The sequence below is a fragment of the Oncorhynchus masou genome, chromosome 8, assembly GCF_036934945.1.
Source record: "Oncorhynchus masou masou isolate Uvic2021 chromosome 8, UVic_Omas_1.1, whole genome shotgun sequence".
NCBI lineage: Eukaryota > Metazoa > Chordata > Actinopteri > Salmoniformes > Salmonidae > Oncorhynchus > Oncorhynchus masou.
This window is the reverse complement of record NC_088219.1, coordinates 21,239,016-21,252,948: the sequence shown is the minus strand read 5'-3', so window position 1 is coordinate 21,252,948 and position 13,933 is coordinate 21,239,016. Positions and strand designations below refer to the sequence as shown.

General features: G+C 42.5%; 1 protein-coding gene across 3 annotated transcripts in view; it reads left to right on the top strand.

Moving 5' to 3' along the window:
- LOC135544385 (signal peptide peptidase-like 3) overlaps positions 1–13,933 on the top strand; it is a 44,572-nt gene that overhangs the window by 11,918 nt on the left and 18,721 nt on the right. For 2 of the 3 annotated variants that reach the window (XM_064971950.1, XM_064971948.1), the window contains exons 2-9: positions 3,012–3,089; positions 3,313–3,422; positions 3,637–3,756; positions 4,067–4,145; positions 4,769–4,881; positions 6,658–6,764; positions 10,516–10,679; positions 11,020–11,207. In XM_064971950.1, the coding sequence (XP_064828022.1) occupies positions 3,012–3,089; positions 3,313–3,422; positions 3,637–3,756; positions 4,067–4,145; positions 4,769–4,881; positions 6,658–6,764; positions 10,516–10,679; positions 11,020–11,207 (959 nt within the window). The remainder of the gene's footprint in view (positions 1–3,011; positions 3,090–3,312; positions 3,423–3,636; positions 3,757–4,066; positions 4,146–4,768; positions 4,882–6,657; positions 6,765–10,515; positions 10,680–11,019; positions 11,208–13,933) is intronic. The other variant, XM_064971949.1, reaches the window with a different exon arrangement.

Below are 13,933 nucleotides of genomic sequence, written 5' to 3'. Positions count from 1 at the left end.
TCCCACTCCTTGCCCTGCATCCACTCCGGATGCGCACCCTCTCTTATGCCCTTCAAGCTTCACCTGCTTTCCAATGAGTTACAACTCAGTTCACATGCCCTGGTGCCACACTATTGGCTCTCCTCTTCTTGCCACTGTAACCATATCACAAAGTGATTGCACAAGCTGGATTTTGAATGCTTTAGGCCCCTGCAGTTGGTTTCTGGTAAGGGGTCTTTTGCAGGGTCCCCCACACAATTTATGGTGGCAATGTTGAGCATCCCCCAAACACATACTTCCACAATTTTCTGCCTGTGCGTCCAATATTGTAATAGCTCCTCGGTTGGTCAAGATGGCCAACACCGCCCATTCTCTTGGTATAACCCATTACAAGCTCTAGAGCAGATAAGTTCCTACCACTTAAAAATGACTCCAAACCCCCTGCCACTGTCACTTTAGGCCCAGGCTGTGTGGTACAATGGTGGGACTTGGGGCAGACACACTCTGGAAACGTAGGCTTCCCTCTCTTTCCCCTCCCTCTGCTCTGCACTCTCATTCTGCTTCCACTCTCCACATCTCTATCTCTCCAATCATCTCTAACTCCTCTTTCTCCATGCCTTTTTGCTGCTGAGCCCTGACTCCATATCATGTCCTTTGTTTTCACTGACCTAGAGGAACAGGGAGAGGAGCAACAAATAGGATGCAATTGTAGTCAGGAACAACTCACTCACTCAATGTCTCTTCCTTCCTCTTTTTTCTCTCAACCATACACATAAATTGTGTGATAGTTACCCAGCTCCCTTTCCACACTCTCCCTCCTCCAATCAACTCTTGATTTCTTGCTTGACTAGCTACAGAGTTAGCCAATGTTGGCTGATTAGTTATGAAGCTGGGACAGTTTCCAAATGAATTGCATCAGTAGAAATGGGCCAAAACAAGTAGTTTATTAGCTGGCTTTGTAAACAAATATCCTTCTCATATGAGCTCCACTGCGCAGGCATCTACTACTTTAACATGACAGCTAAGCTGTCAAATAATAGGAAGACAAGCCGATGAGTATCTGTACCTTGCAAACATGACAAACCATAACCTAAGCCCAACACAAATTACTCTAGCCTTCATTTCAGTGGCTAGTTAGCTGCTTTTTATGGCTGGCTAGTGAAAGTGACAGCTGAGGTTGGGGCTTTGAGCGCAGCCCAAATTTACCGCTACACACCTTTTCTTGCCTGACCAACTAACTAGCTAGCTAACTAAACACTGAAACTATTTCCATGTGACAGAGAGAAATCATTGGAGCTCCTCTGCTGATGTGCTCACCTGTCCCAACCAAGCTATCATTACATGACAGTGCTTGCTATTCCCCAAGTTTCACAGCATCAAATGTTGACAACACCAAACGTTCAGTATCAGTCAAAAGTTTGGACACCTACTCATTCAAAGGTTTTTCTTTCTTTTTTTAAAACTATTTTCTACATTATAGAATAATAGTGAAGACATCAAGACTATGAAATTACACACCTGGAATCCTGTAGTAACCAAAAGTGTTTTGTTTGAGTATCTTCAAGGTAGCCACCTTTTTAATTGATGACAGCTTTGCACACTCTTGGCATTCTCTCAACCAGATTCACCTGGAAAGCTTTTTCCGACAGTCTTGAAGGAGTTCCCACATGCTGGGCACTTGTTAGCTGCTTTTCCTTCACTCTGCGGTCCAACTCATCCCAAACCATTTCAATTGGGCTGAGGTCATCTGAGTGTGGAGGCCAGGTCATCTGAGTGTGGAGGCCAGGTCATCACTCTCCTTGGTCAATTAGCCCTTACACAGCCTGGAGGTGTGTTGGGTCATTGTCCTGTTGAAAAACAAATGATAGTCCCACTAAGTGCAAACCAGATGGGATGGTGTATCGCTGCAGAATGCTGTGGTAGCCATGTGGGTTAAGTGCGCCTTGAATTCTAAATAAATCAGACTGTCACCAGCAAAGCACCGTCACATGACCTCCATGCTTCACGGTGGAAACCATACATGCGTCTCACAAAGACACTCCGGTTGGAACTAAAAATCGCACATTTGTACTCGTCAGACCAAAGGACAGATTTCCACCGGTCTAATGTCCATTGCTCGTGTTTCTTGACTAAATCAAGTCTCTTATTATTATTATTATTGGTAACCTTTTAGTACTTGTTTCTTTGCAGCAATTTGACCATGAAGGCTTAATTCATGTAGTCTCCTCTGAAGAGTTGTTTGTTACTTGAACTCTGAAGCATTTATTTGGGCTGCAATTTCTGAGGCTGGTAACTCTAATGAACTCATGCTCTATAGCAGAAGTAACTCTGGGTCTTCCTTTCCTGTGGCGGTCCTCATGAGAGCCAGTTTCATCCGTGCTTGATGGTTTTTGCGACTGCAATTGAAGAAAGTTTCAAAATTCTTTACATTTTCTGCATTGGCTGATCTTTACGTGTTAAAGTAATGATGGCCTGTCATTTCTTTGCTTATTTGAGCTGTTCTTGCCATAATATGGACTTGGTCTTTTACCAAATAGGGCTATCTTCTGTATACCACCACTAACTTGTCACAACACAACTGATTGGCTCAAACGCATTAAGAAGGAAAGAAATTCCACAAATTTAACTTTTAGCAAGGCACACCTGTTAATTGAAATGCATTCCAGGTGACTACCTCATGAAGCTGGTTGAGAGAATGTCATGTGTGCAAAGCTGTCATCAAGGCAAATGGTGGCTATTTGAAGAATCTCCCATTTTTAAAATATATTTTGAATCAACTCTTTTTCTTTCTTTTTTACTACATGATTCCATGTGTTATTTCATAGTTTTGATGTCTTCACTATTATGCTACAATGTAGAAAATAGTAAAGAAAAATCGACCCACTTATAACTCAATGTAGCCAAGTTAGCCATGTTATTAATACAACTTTGTTGACATATGCATCACTGAAGTATACTATGGGCTACTCTGTAATATATTCTGTGGAGGAAATGGATGATCATCTGAAATCTCTCTCGCTCTCTGTCTATAGGGCGTACTCACTCGTCGACTCCAGCCAGGTGTCCACTTTCCTCATCTCCATCCTCCTCATTGTCTATGGCAGCTTCAGGTGGGTACCCCGTCTAAGTGCTTACATCCCAGATAGGCAGATACTCGTCACTATAGGGCTCATCTTCTTTATCATGTTATTTCCATTATAGTAAGCATTGAACACCCATGTTGAGCTATCTACCCTTTTTAAAACAAGTCTTTGCTATTCTCTCTGTGAGAGAAGCTTGATTTATTTCAGTTAGTCAACCTTTCTTTCCACCTTTCCCTCTTTCCCCATGCAGATCGTTGAACATGGACTGTGAGAACCAGGAGAAGGATAAGGATGGTAACCCTGTCCCGAATGGGGCCTTCAACAATGGCAACACAAACAACAGTGAGTCTCACATATTTGGTGAGACATAAGACATACAGAGCGTGTGTTTTTCTTTTCTGTTTACAAGTTGGAATGGATTCTGTATATTTATTGGTTGGTTTGTTTGCTCTTACCCAGGCTATAGATGCAGCACATGCAGAAATGTGTATGCCTGTGTGTGTGTATGATAGTGATTGTCTATCTCTGTGTGTTTGAGCATTCTCACTTGTGCATGTATTGTGTTGTCTTGCAGGTATTCAAACCATAGACTCCACACAGGCTCTGTTCCTGCCCATAGGAGCCTCCGTGTCTCTGCTCGTCATGTTCTTTTTCTTCGACTCTGTCCAGGTGGTTTTCACCATTTGCACCGCAGGTACCTGACCACACACCACACACACACAAACAAATGTACCATAATGTTAGAGCAATTTCTTGTCTAAAGGCAAGCAGACATTCATTTAGTTGTTTCCTTAGAGCATGATATATTAGTTGTGCAGTTAGGCAAAATACAAGTCATCATGCATTGATTTAACAAAAACATTACTCTGCATACTTCTTATGGGTGAGATGACAATGATTATCACTGTTAAACTGAGTGGAAACCAATGGACTGAAACAAACTGTCTGGTTACGAGTAGTCTCTCGTTCACTTATCTATCTCCCTCTTTGTTGTTCCTCATCAGTTCTTGCGACAATTGCGTTTGCATTCCTCCTGTTGCCAATGTGCCAGTACTTGACCAGACCCTGCTCCCCACAAAACAAGTAAGTAAGTTTCTTTGTCCATTTGTCTCCCTCTCTCAGGACCCTGATGTCTTCCTCTCCCCCTCTGGCTCTCTTTATCTCTATTGTTCTCTCTTATCTCTCACAAATCTACATAATGCCATTTGAATCGGTGTGTGCCTGCTGGCCTGTGATCACTTTGGCACCAAAAATAGCAAAATACCAATTGTTCCGCAGCATATGCTATTTGGTCTCTATTCACTTCAGAGGCACAACTGATTCGGCACCGTCCGTCCTCAGGCTCATCAATAGGATGTTAGAGATGCATGGTTTCATGTTGGTCCACATGTCAAACTGAGATGCTTCCCATAGCCAAGTTTCTAATGTCACAACTCTTTAATTCCCCTTTTCTGTTTGACAATGTAAAGCATCTGGCCTTTATTTGAACTCTTAGCATGGACCGCCATGTCCAGGTTTTGAGTAAACTCTGCTATATCTACATATTTAACCCCGTACATATCGACTTGTGTTTAGAGAATGTAATTTGTAAGTCGCTCTGGATAAGAGCGTCTGCTAAATGACTTAAATGTAAATGTAATTTTCCAGTGAAGAGTGTGTATTGTCCAGTGTGTATAAACCATCTCTCTCCCTCCTCCCCCCTGTAGGATCTCGTTTGGCTGCTGTGGGCGCTTCACTCTGGCCGAGCTCCTCGCCTTCTCCCTCTCTGTCATGCTGGTGCTGATTTGGGTGCTGACGGGACACTGGCTGCTCATGGATGGTATATCATTGTCATAACTACCTTGTGTTTTTGAACGTGTGTGGGGGCATAAACGGTGTGTTTTAGATTATTGTTTGCCATTGCCTTTCTTTAGTTTCTCTATCTCAGTTTGTGTGTCTCTCTCTCTGAGCTCCATTACTTGTGTTTTTGAGCTGCATGTGTTCATATTAGAGGTCTTCATGGGTCCAACGTAACCAGAGTTTTCGAGATCGGGACTAGAGCGGGCGCGCGTCCTAAATTCTGACTTTTGTCTCGGTTCAGGGTTGGGACTGAAATAATTGCCACAGGTCTTGGGTATGTGCAATCAAAATTAATTTACCGACTCGACCTTATTGGACCTGTCCTCTGTTAATTTTGTATTTGTGTGATGAGAACTGCGCACGCTTGTTATCTGAGTCAGCTAATTGCAACTCAATAAATCGTATAGCTTATGTCCAGCTGAAACTGGTTCCGGCTGCACATCTCAGTAGCCTAGGCTACTGTTATTGCGAAGATGGAGTAAAACAAAAGTTAGGGGATGAGAAGTATAGTGAAAAGAAGCTGACAAGGGGAATGTCCTCGGACAAGTTTTAATATTCTAGTGGACAAAGATGAGAAGCACGTTGGTGTGGCCTAATGGACTGTGCCATTTCGGTTTGATGCAATTTTCTACCTTTCATTGATTTATTTTCATATTCAATCAATTGTGTTATTATTATTTGTATTATTGTAAATCCATTATTATAGACCTATTAATAATCTAAACCAGTTCTTTAAATAACTTGTGAAAAAATTGGTATGTTTTACTTTTTGTTGGCTAACTTTGTGCTTCGTATTTAGTTTAAGGCTAAATGACAAAAAAAATCTATGTTAAAAGTAGGCCTGTTGTAAAATAAATAGCATTAATCTATTGCTGTCATTTGTTGGGAAGGACTACTGTAGGCAATCTCTTTTGTTGGTAAAAGCTTCTATAGTCCAGTTCTGTATTTTTATTATAAAAGACTTGACTGACTTTTGTTACTACCCTAATAAAGTTAAGCAACTTTTGTGTAGGTATGGTTATTATTAGACTTAGGCAGTGCACACAGGCACTCAAACTGACTCTTGACAGTTGAACTTCGGGTGAGGGGACTGTTTTAGGCTTTGCAGAGTTGCTCCTTTAGGCTAACAATTATCATGCTTATCTTTCTAAAAAATATTCTGATAGAAAATTTACATAGTAGCCTCCTGTACACGTATAGCAGTAGAGGCCTATACAGATATCTGACATATCTAAAGAAATCCATGGTGCCGGCATATCGCTCTCTTTCTCTCATTCTCTCTGTCTGGTCTCCCTTTATATATGAATACTCTACACAACCAATGGTAGTTTTTGTAATTTGTTATAGGCAGTTGTTAAGGGCACGTAACTGTGGATCATTTGGCCAATATCGTTTGTTTATTGATGGCGCTAGCAGTGCCCAGTTGGGAGTTTTCGTTCGTTCTGCTTTCGGATCTGAACAGGTCTCTCTGAGCCGAACCAGCACGGATCTCTTTACCACGGCCCTTTTCGGAATGTCCTCGGGTCCATTGGGAACAGTCTGTTTTTAAAATGTAATTACTGCATATTTGGTTGGGTGGTTTTTGGATATGTGAAGACCTCTAGTTGATGTCTGATTCCTCTCTCTCTCGTGCTCTCTGAGCTTCATGTGTGTGTTCATAAAGGTTTGATTCCTCTGTCTATCTCAGATCTGTGTGTGCATTTCTTTCCTTCTCTCCCCCTCCCTCCATGTGTGCTATTCCTCTCTCTCTCCTCAGCTCTAGCCATGGGGTTGTGTGTGGCCATGATAGCGTTTGTGCGGCTGCCCAGTCTGAAGGTGTCTTGCCTGCTGCTGTCAGGGCTGCTCATCTATGACGTGTTCTGGGTAAGAGAGCCCCTCTCCTCCCTTCAATCCACCGCCACCCAGTTGACCCAAATACGACTGCTAAAACACAGGCAGGGCCATGAGTCATCCGGCCCGCGAGGGGGTCCAATCCGGCTTGCAAAGGGGGTACAATTTGGCCCACGGGTGGATTGAGTTTTTAAAAAGTTACAAATATCTTGAATGTGTCCAGCGCGCTAATAATCACCAAAATGTAAGCTAGACAGTTGGGGAACATGGAAAATTCCAAAACACTATGATGAAAAATTAAGTCGGGGGCTGTCAATATTTTGATCCCTAGTTGCACCACACGTTCCCAAGCCATCTTGGTGTTCAATGTGTACATTTATATTTTTTAAACTGTGGTGCTTTGTGTTTGTTTATATGTTTCTGCAACTTTGTGCTATTTTGGCCTCTTGTAAAAGAGGTGGTTAATTTCAATGAGACTAACCTGGTAATATATAATTCAAGTAAAACTATGGATAGAGGACTATTTTTAGCACATTTTGATGGTGAGAAAATGCATTAAAAAATTAAGGGGTGTGTGAACTAGAGGTCGACCGATTAATCGGAACGGCCGATTTAATTAGGGCCGATTTCAAGTTTTCATAACAATCGGTATATTTGGACCCCGATTTTGCCGTTTTGTTTTTTTTGTTTTTTTTACACCTGTATTTAACTAGGCAAGTCAGTTAAGAACACATTCTTATTTTCAATGACGGCCTAGAAACAGTGGGTTAACTGCCTTGTTCAGAGGCAGAACGACGGATTTTTTTTTACCTTGTCAGCACATATTGCACTTTTACTTACTTCTCCAAAACTTTTGTTTTTGCATTATTTAAACGAAATTGAACATGTTTCATTATTTATTTGAGGCTAAATTGAATTTATTGATGTATTATATTAAGTTAAAATAAGTGTTCATTCAGTATTGTTGTAATTGTCATTATTACAAATACATTTTAAAAATCGGTTAATTAATTGGTATCGGCCCTGAAATCATAATCGGTCGACCTCTAGTGTGAACCCCAAAAGTGGCCCCTGGGCAAAATTAGATTGTCACCCCGGCTGTCAAATCAAATCAAATCACAATTTATTGGTCACATATACATGGTTAGCAGATGTTAATGCAAGTGTAGCGAAATGCTTGTGCTTCTTGTTCTGACCGTACAGTAATATCTAACAAGTAATCTAAAAATTTCACAACTTCCGTATACACACAAATGTAAAGGAATGATTAAGAATATGTACATATAAGTATATGCATGAGCGATGGCTGAACAGCAAAGGCAAGATGCAGTAGATGCTATAGGGTATGTAAACAATATATAAAGTGGCATTGTTTAAGTGACTTGTGATATATTTATGACATCCAAATGTTAATTATACAGTGCCTTGCGAAAGTATTCGGGCCCCCTTGAACTTTGCGACCTTTTGCCACATTTCAGGCTTCAAACATAAAGATATAAAACTAATTTTTTTTGTGAAGAATCAACAAGTGGGACACAATCATGAAGTGGAACGACATTTATTGGATATTTCAAACTTTTTTAACATCAAAAACTGAAAAATTGGGCGTGCAAAATTATTCAGCCCCTTTACTTTCAGTGCAGCAAACTCTCTCCAGAAGTTCAGTGAGGATCTCTGAATGATCCAATGTTGACCTAAATGACTAATGATGATAAATACAATTCACCTGGGTGTAAACAAGTCTCCGTATAAATGCACCTGCACTGTGATAGTCTCAGAGGTCCGTTAAAAGCGCAGAGAGCATCATGAAGAACAAGGAACACACCAGGCAGGTCCGAGATACTGTTGTGAAGAAGTTTAAAGCCGGATTTGGATACAAAAAGATTTCCCAAGCTTTAAACATCCCAAGGTGCATGCGATAATTTTGAAATGGAAGGAGTATCAGACCACTGCAAATCTACCAAGACCTGGCCGTCCCTCTAAACTTTCAGCTCATACAAGGAGAAGACTGATCAGAGATGCAGCCAAGAGGCCCATGATCACTCTGGATGAACTGCAGAGATCTACAGCTGAGGTGGGAGACTCTGTCCATAGGACAACAATCAGTCGTATATTGCACAAATCTGGCCTTTATGGAAGAGTGGCAAGAAAGCCATTTCTTAAAGATATCCATAAAAAGTGTCGTTTAAAGTTTGCCACAAGCCACCTGGGAGACACACCAAACATGTGGAAGAAGGTGCTCTGGTCAGATGGTTTGGGCCTGCTTTTCTTCAGCAGGGACAGGGACGATGGTTAAAATTGATGGGAAGATGGATGGAGCCAAATACAGGACCATTCTGGAAGAAAACCTGATGGAGTCTGCAAAAGACCTGAGACTGAGATTTCTCTTCCAACAAGACAATGATACAAAACATAAAGCAAAATCTACAATGGAATGGTTAAAAAATAAACATATCCAGGTGTTAGAATGTCAAAGTCCAGACCTGAATCCAATCGAGAATCTGTGGAAAGAACTAAAAACTGCTGTTCACAAATGCTCTCCATCCAACCTCACTGAGCTCGAGCTGTTTTGCAAGGAGGAATGGGAAAAAATGTCAGTCTCTTGATGTGCAAAACTGATAGACATACCCCAAGCGACTTACAGCTGTAATCGCAGCAAAAGGTGGCGCTACAAAGTATTAACTTAAGGGGGCTGAATAATTTTGCACGCCCAATTATTCAGTTTTTGATTTGTTAAAGTTTGAAATATCCAATAAATGTCATTCCACTTCATGATTGTGTCCCACTTGTTGATTCTTCACAAAAAAAATACAGTTTTATATCTTTGTTTGAAGCCTGAAATGTGGCAAAAGGTCGCAAAGTTCAAGGGGGCCAAATACTTTTGCAAGGCACTGTAAGTCTGTATGTTGGCAGAAGCTACTCCATGTTAGTGATGGCTGTTTAACAGTCTGATGACCTTGAGATAGAAGCTGTTTTTCAGTCTCTCGGTCCCAGCTTTCATGCACCTGTACTGACCTCGCCTTTTGGATGATAGCAGGGTGAACAGGCAGTGGCTCGCGTGGTTGTTGTCCTTGATCTTTTTGGCCTTCCTATAATGTCAGATGGTGTAGGTGTCTTGGAGGGCAGGTAGTTTGCCCCCGGTGATGCGTTGTGCAGACCTCACGACCCTCTGGAGAGCCTTACGGTTGTGAGTAGAGCAGTTGCCGTACCAGGCGGTGATACAGCCCGACAGGATGCTCTCAATTGTGCATCTGTAAATGTTTGTTTTTGGTGACAAGGCAAATTTCTTCAGCCTTTCTGCCTTACCACGCTGTCTGTGCAGATGGACCATTTCAGTTTGTCTGTGATGTGTACGCCGAGGAACTTAAAACTTTCCACCTTCTCCACTACTGTCCCGTCGATGTGGATAGGGGGGTGCTCCTTCTGCTGTTTCCTGAAGTCCATGATCATCTCCTTTGTTTTGTTTAGGTTGAGTGAGAGGTTATTTTCCTGACACCCCACTCCAAGGGCCCTGACCTCGTCGCTGTAGACTATGACAAAGTTGCAGGGAATAGAGGGAATAGAGCAGAATGGTATAGACTGACATTTCCATGCTAACAGGACAGTTTACGTTAATGGTTATTCCCGCTATGCACCATGGTAGAGCCTTAAAGGCCAACTCTGTTCTTCAATCACATTTGTCGTGGTTAGTCAACATGTGTAAGACAGAACTACAAACAGTGGCAATTTCTTAGGATTGCTTGAGCCCCAGTAGATTACTTTTCCATTTGTGTCTGTCCCCCAGGTGTTCTTCTCGGCCTACATCTTCAACAGCAACGTGATGGTGAAGGTGGCCACCCAACCGGCTGACAACCCCTTAGACGTGCTCTCCAGGAAGCTCCACCTGGGCCCTGGGATGGGCCGTGACGTCCCACGCTTGTCCCTGCCTGGCAAGCTGGTTTTCCCCAGGTACCATAGCCTGACCGTGGGGGGTGGGGTCGCTGGACTTGTGTGTGAACCTCCAGCTCCATTCACTAGAGCTGTATTGATTAACCTCTGGTGGTGTTATGAGCGCTGAAACTCATGCTTGTATTTCTCTTCTCTTGCCTTTTCCCACCCTCTCTCACTCTTGCTTTTACCTTCCTGCTATGATGCAACCCACAACTGTCATCATCTTATTATTCTCGCTCCTCCTCTTTGCATCCTGCCCTTCATCGTGTCTTGTTTCCCTCCCCCTCTTATTTTCTCCCTATATTTCATCCATCCCTCCCCCTTTTTCCCCCTATATCTCAACCCTCTCTCCCTCCAGTTCCACAGGCAGTCACTTCTCCATGCTGGGGATCGGGGACATAGTGATGCCGGGGCTACTGCTGTGCTTTGTGCTGCGCTACGACAACTACAAGAAGCAGGCCAACGGGGAGGTGGGGGGGCCAGGCACACCCGGGCGCATGGGGCGCGTCTCCTACTTCCACTGCACTCTCATCGGATACTTTGTGGGTAAGAACAGAGTGGAGAAGCGAGAGTGGTGGGATGGACCATCATGTAACACAGGGCTGCCCAATCCTGTTCCTGTCAGAGCTACCCTTCTGTCAGAGCGACCCTCGAGTAGTAACTAGGGCTTGGCAAAGTGTCAGAAAACTTCTGGTAAATTTCCAGAATTTTTCTGGACTTTTTCCATGTGAAGTTAAAGCCTGGGAATTTTGCTTATAAGCTAACTTTTTTGATGAATTTAATAGTGAACATTTTGGGGGGGATACTACACATAAGGCAATTCTAGGTCTTGTGGCATATTTTGGTTAAACTATTCCCAATTCAATGGAATTGCAACCCTTTGCATGCACAGTGCGCTCTTCCATTGGATGCAACTCAGCATTCTTTGTCCTCCAAACACGACGAGTTGAGTTATTACCAAAAAGTTATATTTTGGTTTCATCTGACCATATGACATTCTCCCAATCTTCTTCTGGATCATCCAAATGCTCTCTAGCAAACTTCTGACGGGCCTGGACATGTACTGGCTTAAGCAGGGGGACACGTCTGGCACTGCAGGATTTGAGTCCCTGGCGACGTAGTGTGTTACTGATGGTAGGCTTTGTTACTTTGGTCCCAGCTCTCTGCAGGTCATTCACTAGGTCCCCTCCGTGTGGTTCTGGGATTTTTGCTCACCGTTCTTGTGATCATTTTGACCCCACAGGTGAGATCTTGCGTGGAGCCCCAGATAGAGGGAGATTATCAGTGGTTTTGTATGTCTTCCATTTCCTAGTAATTGCTCCCACAGTTGATTTCTTCAAACCAAGCTGCTTACCTATTGCAGATGCAGTCTTCTCAGCCTGGTGCAGGTCTACAATTTTGTTTCTGGTGTCCTTTGACAGCTCTTTGGTCTTGGCCATAGTGGAGTTTGGAGTGTGACTGTTGGAGGTTGTGGACAGGTGTCTTTTATACTGATAACAAGTTCGAACAGGTGCCATTAATATAGGTAACGAGTGGAGGGCAGAGGAGACTCTTAAAGAAGAAGTTACAGGTCTGTGAGAGCCAGAAATCTTGCTTGTTTGTAGGTGACCAAATACTTATTTTCCACCGTAATTTGCAAATAAATGCATGAAAAATCCTACAATGTGATTTTCTGGAGAATTTTTCTCATTTTGTCTGTGTACCTATGATGATAAATTACAGGCCTCATCTTTTTAAGTGGGAGAACTTGCACAATTGGTGGCTGACTAAATACTTTTTTGCCCCACTGTACTTTCTGGTAAGTATTGATTACAATACTGGGTGGGGTGAATATATGAATATATATTTTACCTAGTAAATAGCAGCTTACAGCAAAGTGTGCTTTAAATAATTTCTAACTTGTTAACAATTTCTGCTAGTTAGTTTCTGCGACCATGTGGGTTTTAGCTTGCTTGAGCCTGCTAACTGAGTGTTAATTCACTTTTCCATACATGTTTAATTTTAAAACATTTATCTTACAAAGGAGTTGTTTAATCTAACTGCGTAATTATTTATCTGTACATGGAATTGTATTTGTTTGTTTTTTTTAAAACTCATTTTCCCCTAAACTTTACAAGAAAATGCCATGGGCACTATCAGATGTGTGGAGACATTTCACTGCAGCTAATGTAAAAGGAAAAGCTGTGTACATTTGCAAATACAGTGCCAAATCATATGTGTAGAATGCAACTAAGATGCAGAATTATCTGGCCAAGTGCATAAAGTTCCCTCAGTGCTCACAACAAGCAGCAACTGACAAAAGGCCCTCTACCTCTATTTGAGGTGAAAATGATGGATCGGACACCTTATCGATAGCAACAGCTCATGGTCCTCCTGAATCAGTTTTTTTTTTTTTTACTCAATGGAGGAACGTAATCAGAGAAGTGCTAATGAATGTCTTGCTCGAGCTGTGTATACAACTGGTTCACCTCTGATGCTCCCAGGCAATGTGTATTGGAAGAGATTTCTGAATGTTCATCGCCCAGCATACACTCCTCCAACCAGACATGCTTTATCTACTAATTTGCTGGATGCAGAGTTCAAATGAAGGTGAAGCAAATAATAGAGAAATCAGACTATTGCAACCACCCACTCTGATGGGTGGTCAAATGTTAGTGGGCAAGGAATAATTAACTACATCTCCACCCCTCAACCAGTATTCTACAAGAGTACAGACACCAGGGACCACAGACACACCAGTCTTTACATTGCAGATGAGCTGAAGGCAGTCATCAATGACCTTGGACCACAAAGTATTTGCACTGGTGACAGACAATGCTGCGAACATGAAGGCTGCTTGGTCTAAAGTGCAGTCCTATTCTCACATCACATCCTCACATCCTCAATGACGACATGACACTGAAAACAATGGATACACTCTACAAGAGAGCCAAGGAAATGGTTAGGTATGTGAAGGGTCATCCAGTTGTAGTAGCAATCTACCTCACCAAGCAAAGTGAGAAGAATAAGAGCACCACATTGAAGCTGCCCAGCAACACCCATAGGGGTGGTGTTGTCATCATATTTAAGTCTCCTGAAGGCGAAGAAGTCTCTCCAAGAAATGGCAAATCAGTGCTGATATGGACAGCCCCATCAAGAGGATCCTCCTGGATTATGTATTTTGGGAGAGAGAGGTAAAGCAGCCTGGAACTCCTGAAAAATAGCAGTAGCCATTGCACGGATTGAGGGAGACAATGCCATCCTGACTGATGTTCAGACTCTGCTTGCAGATG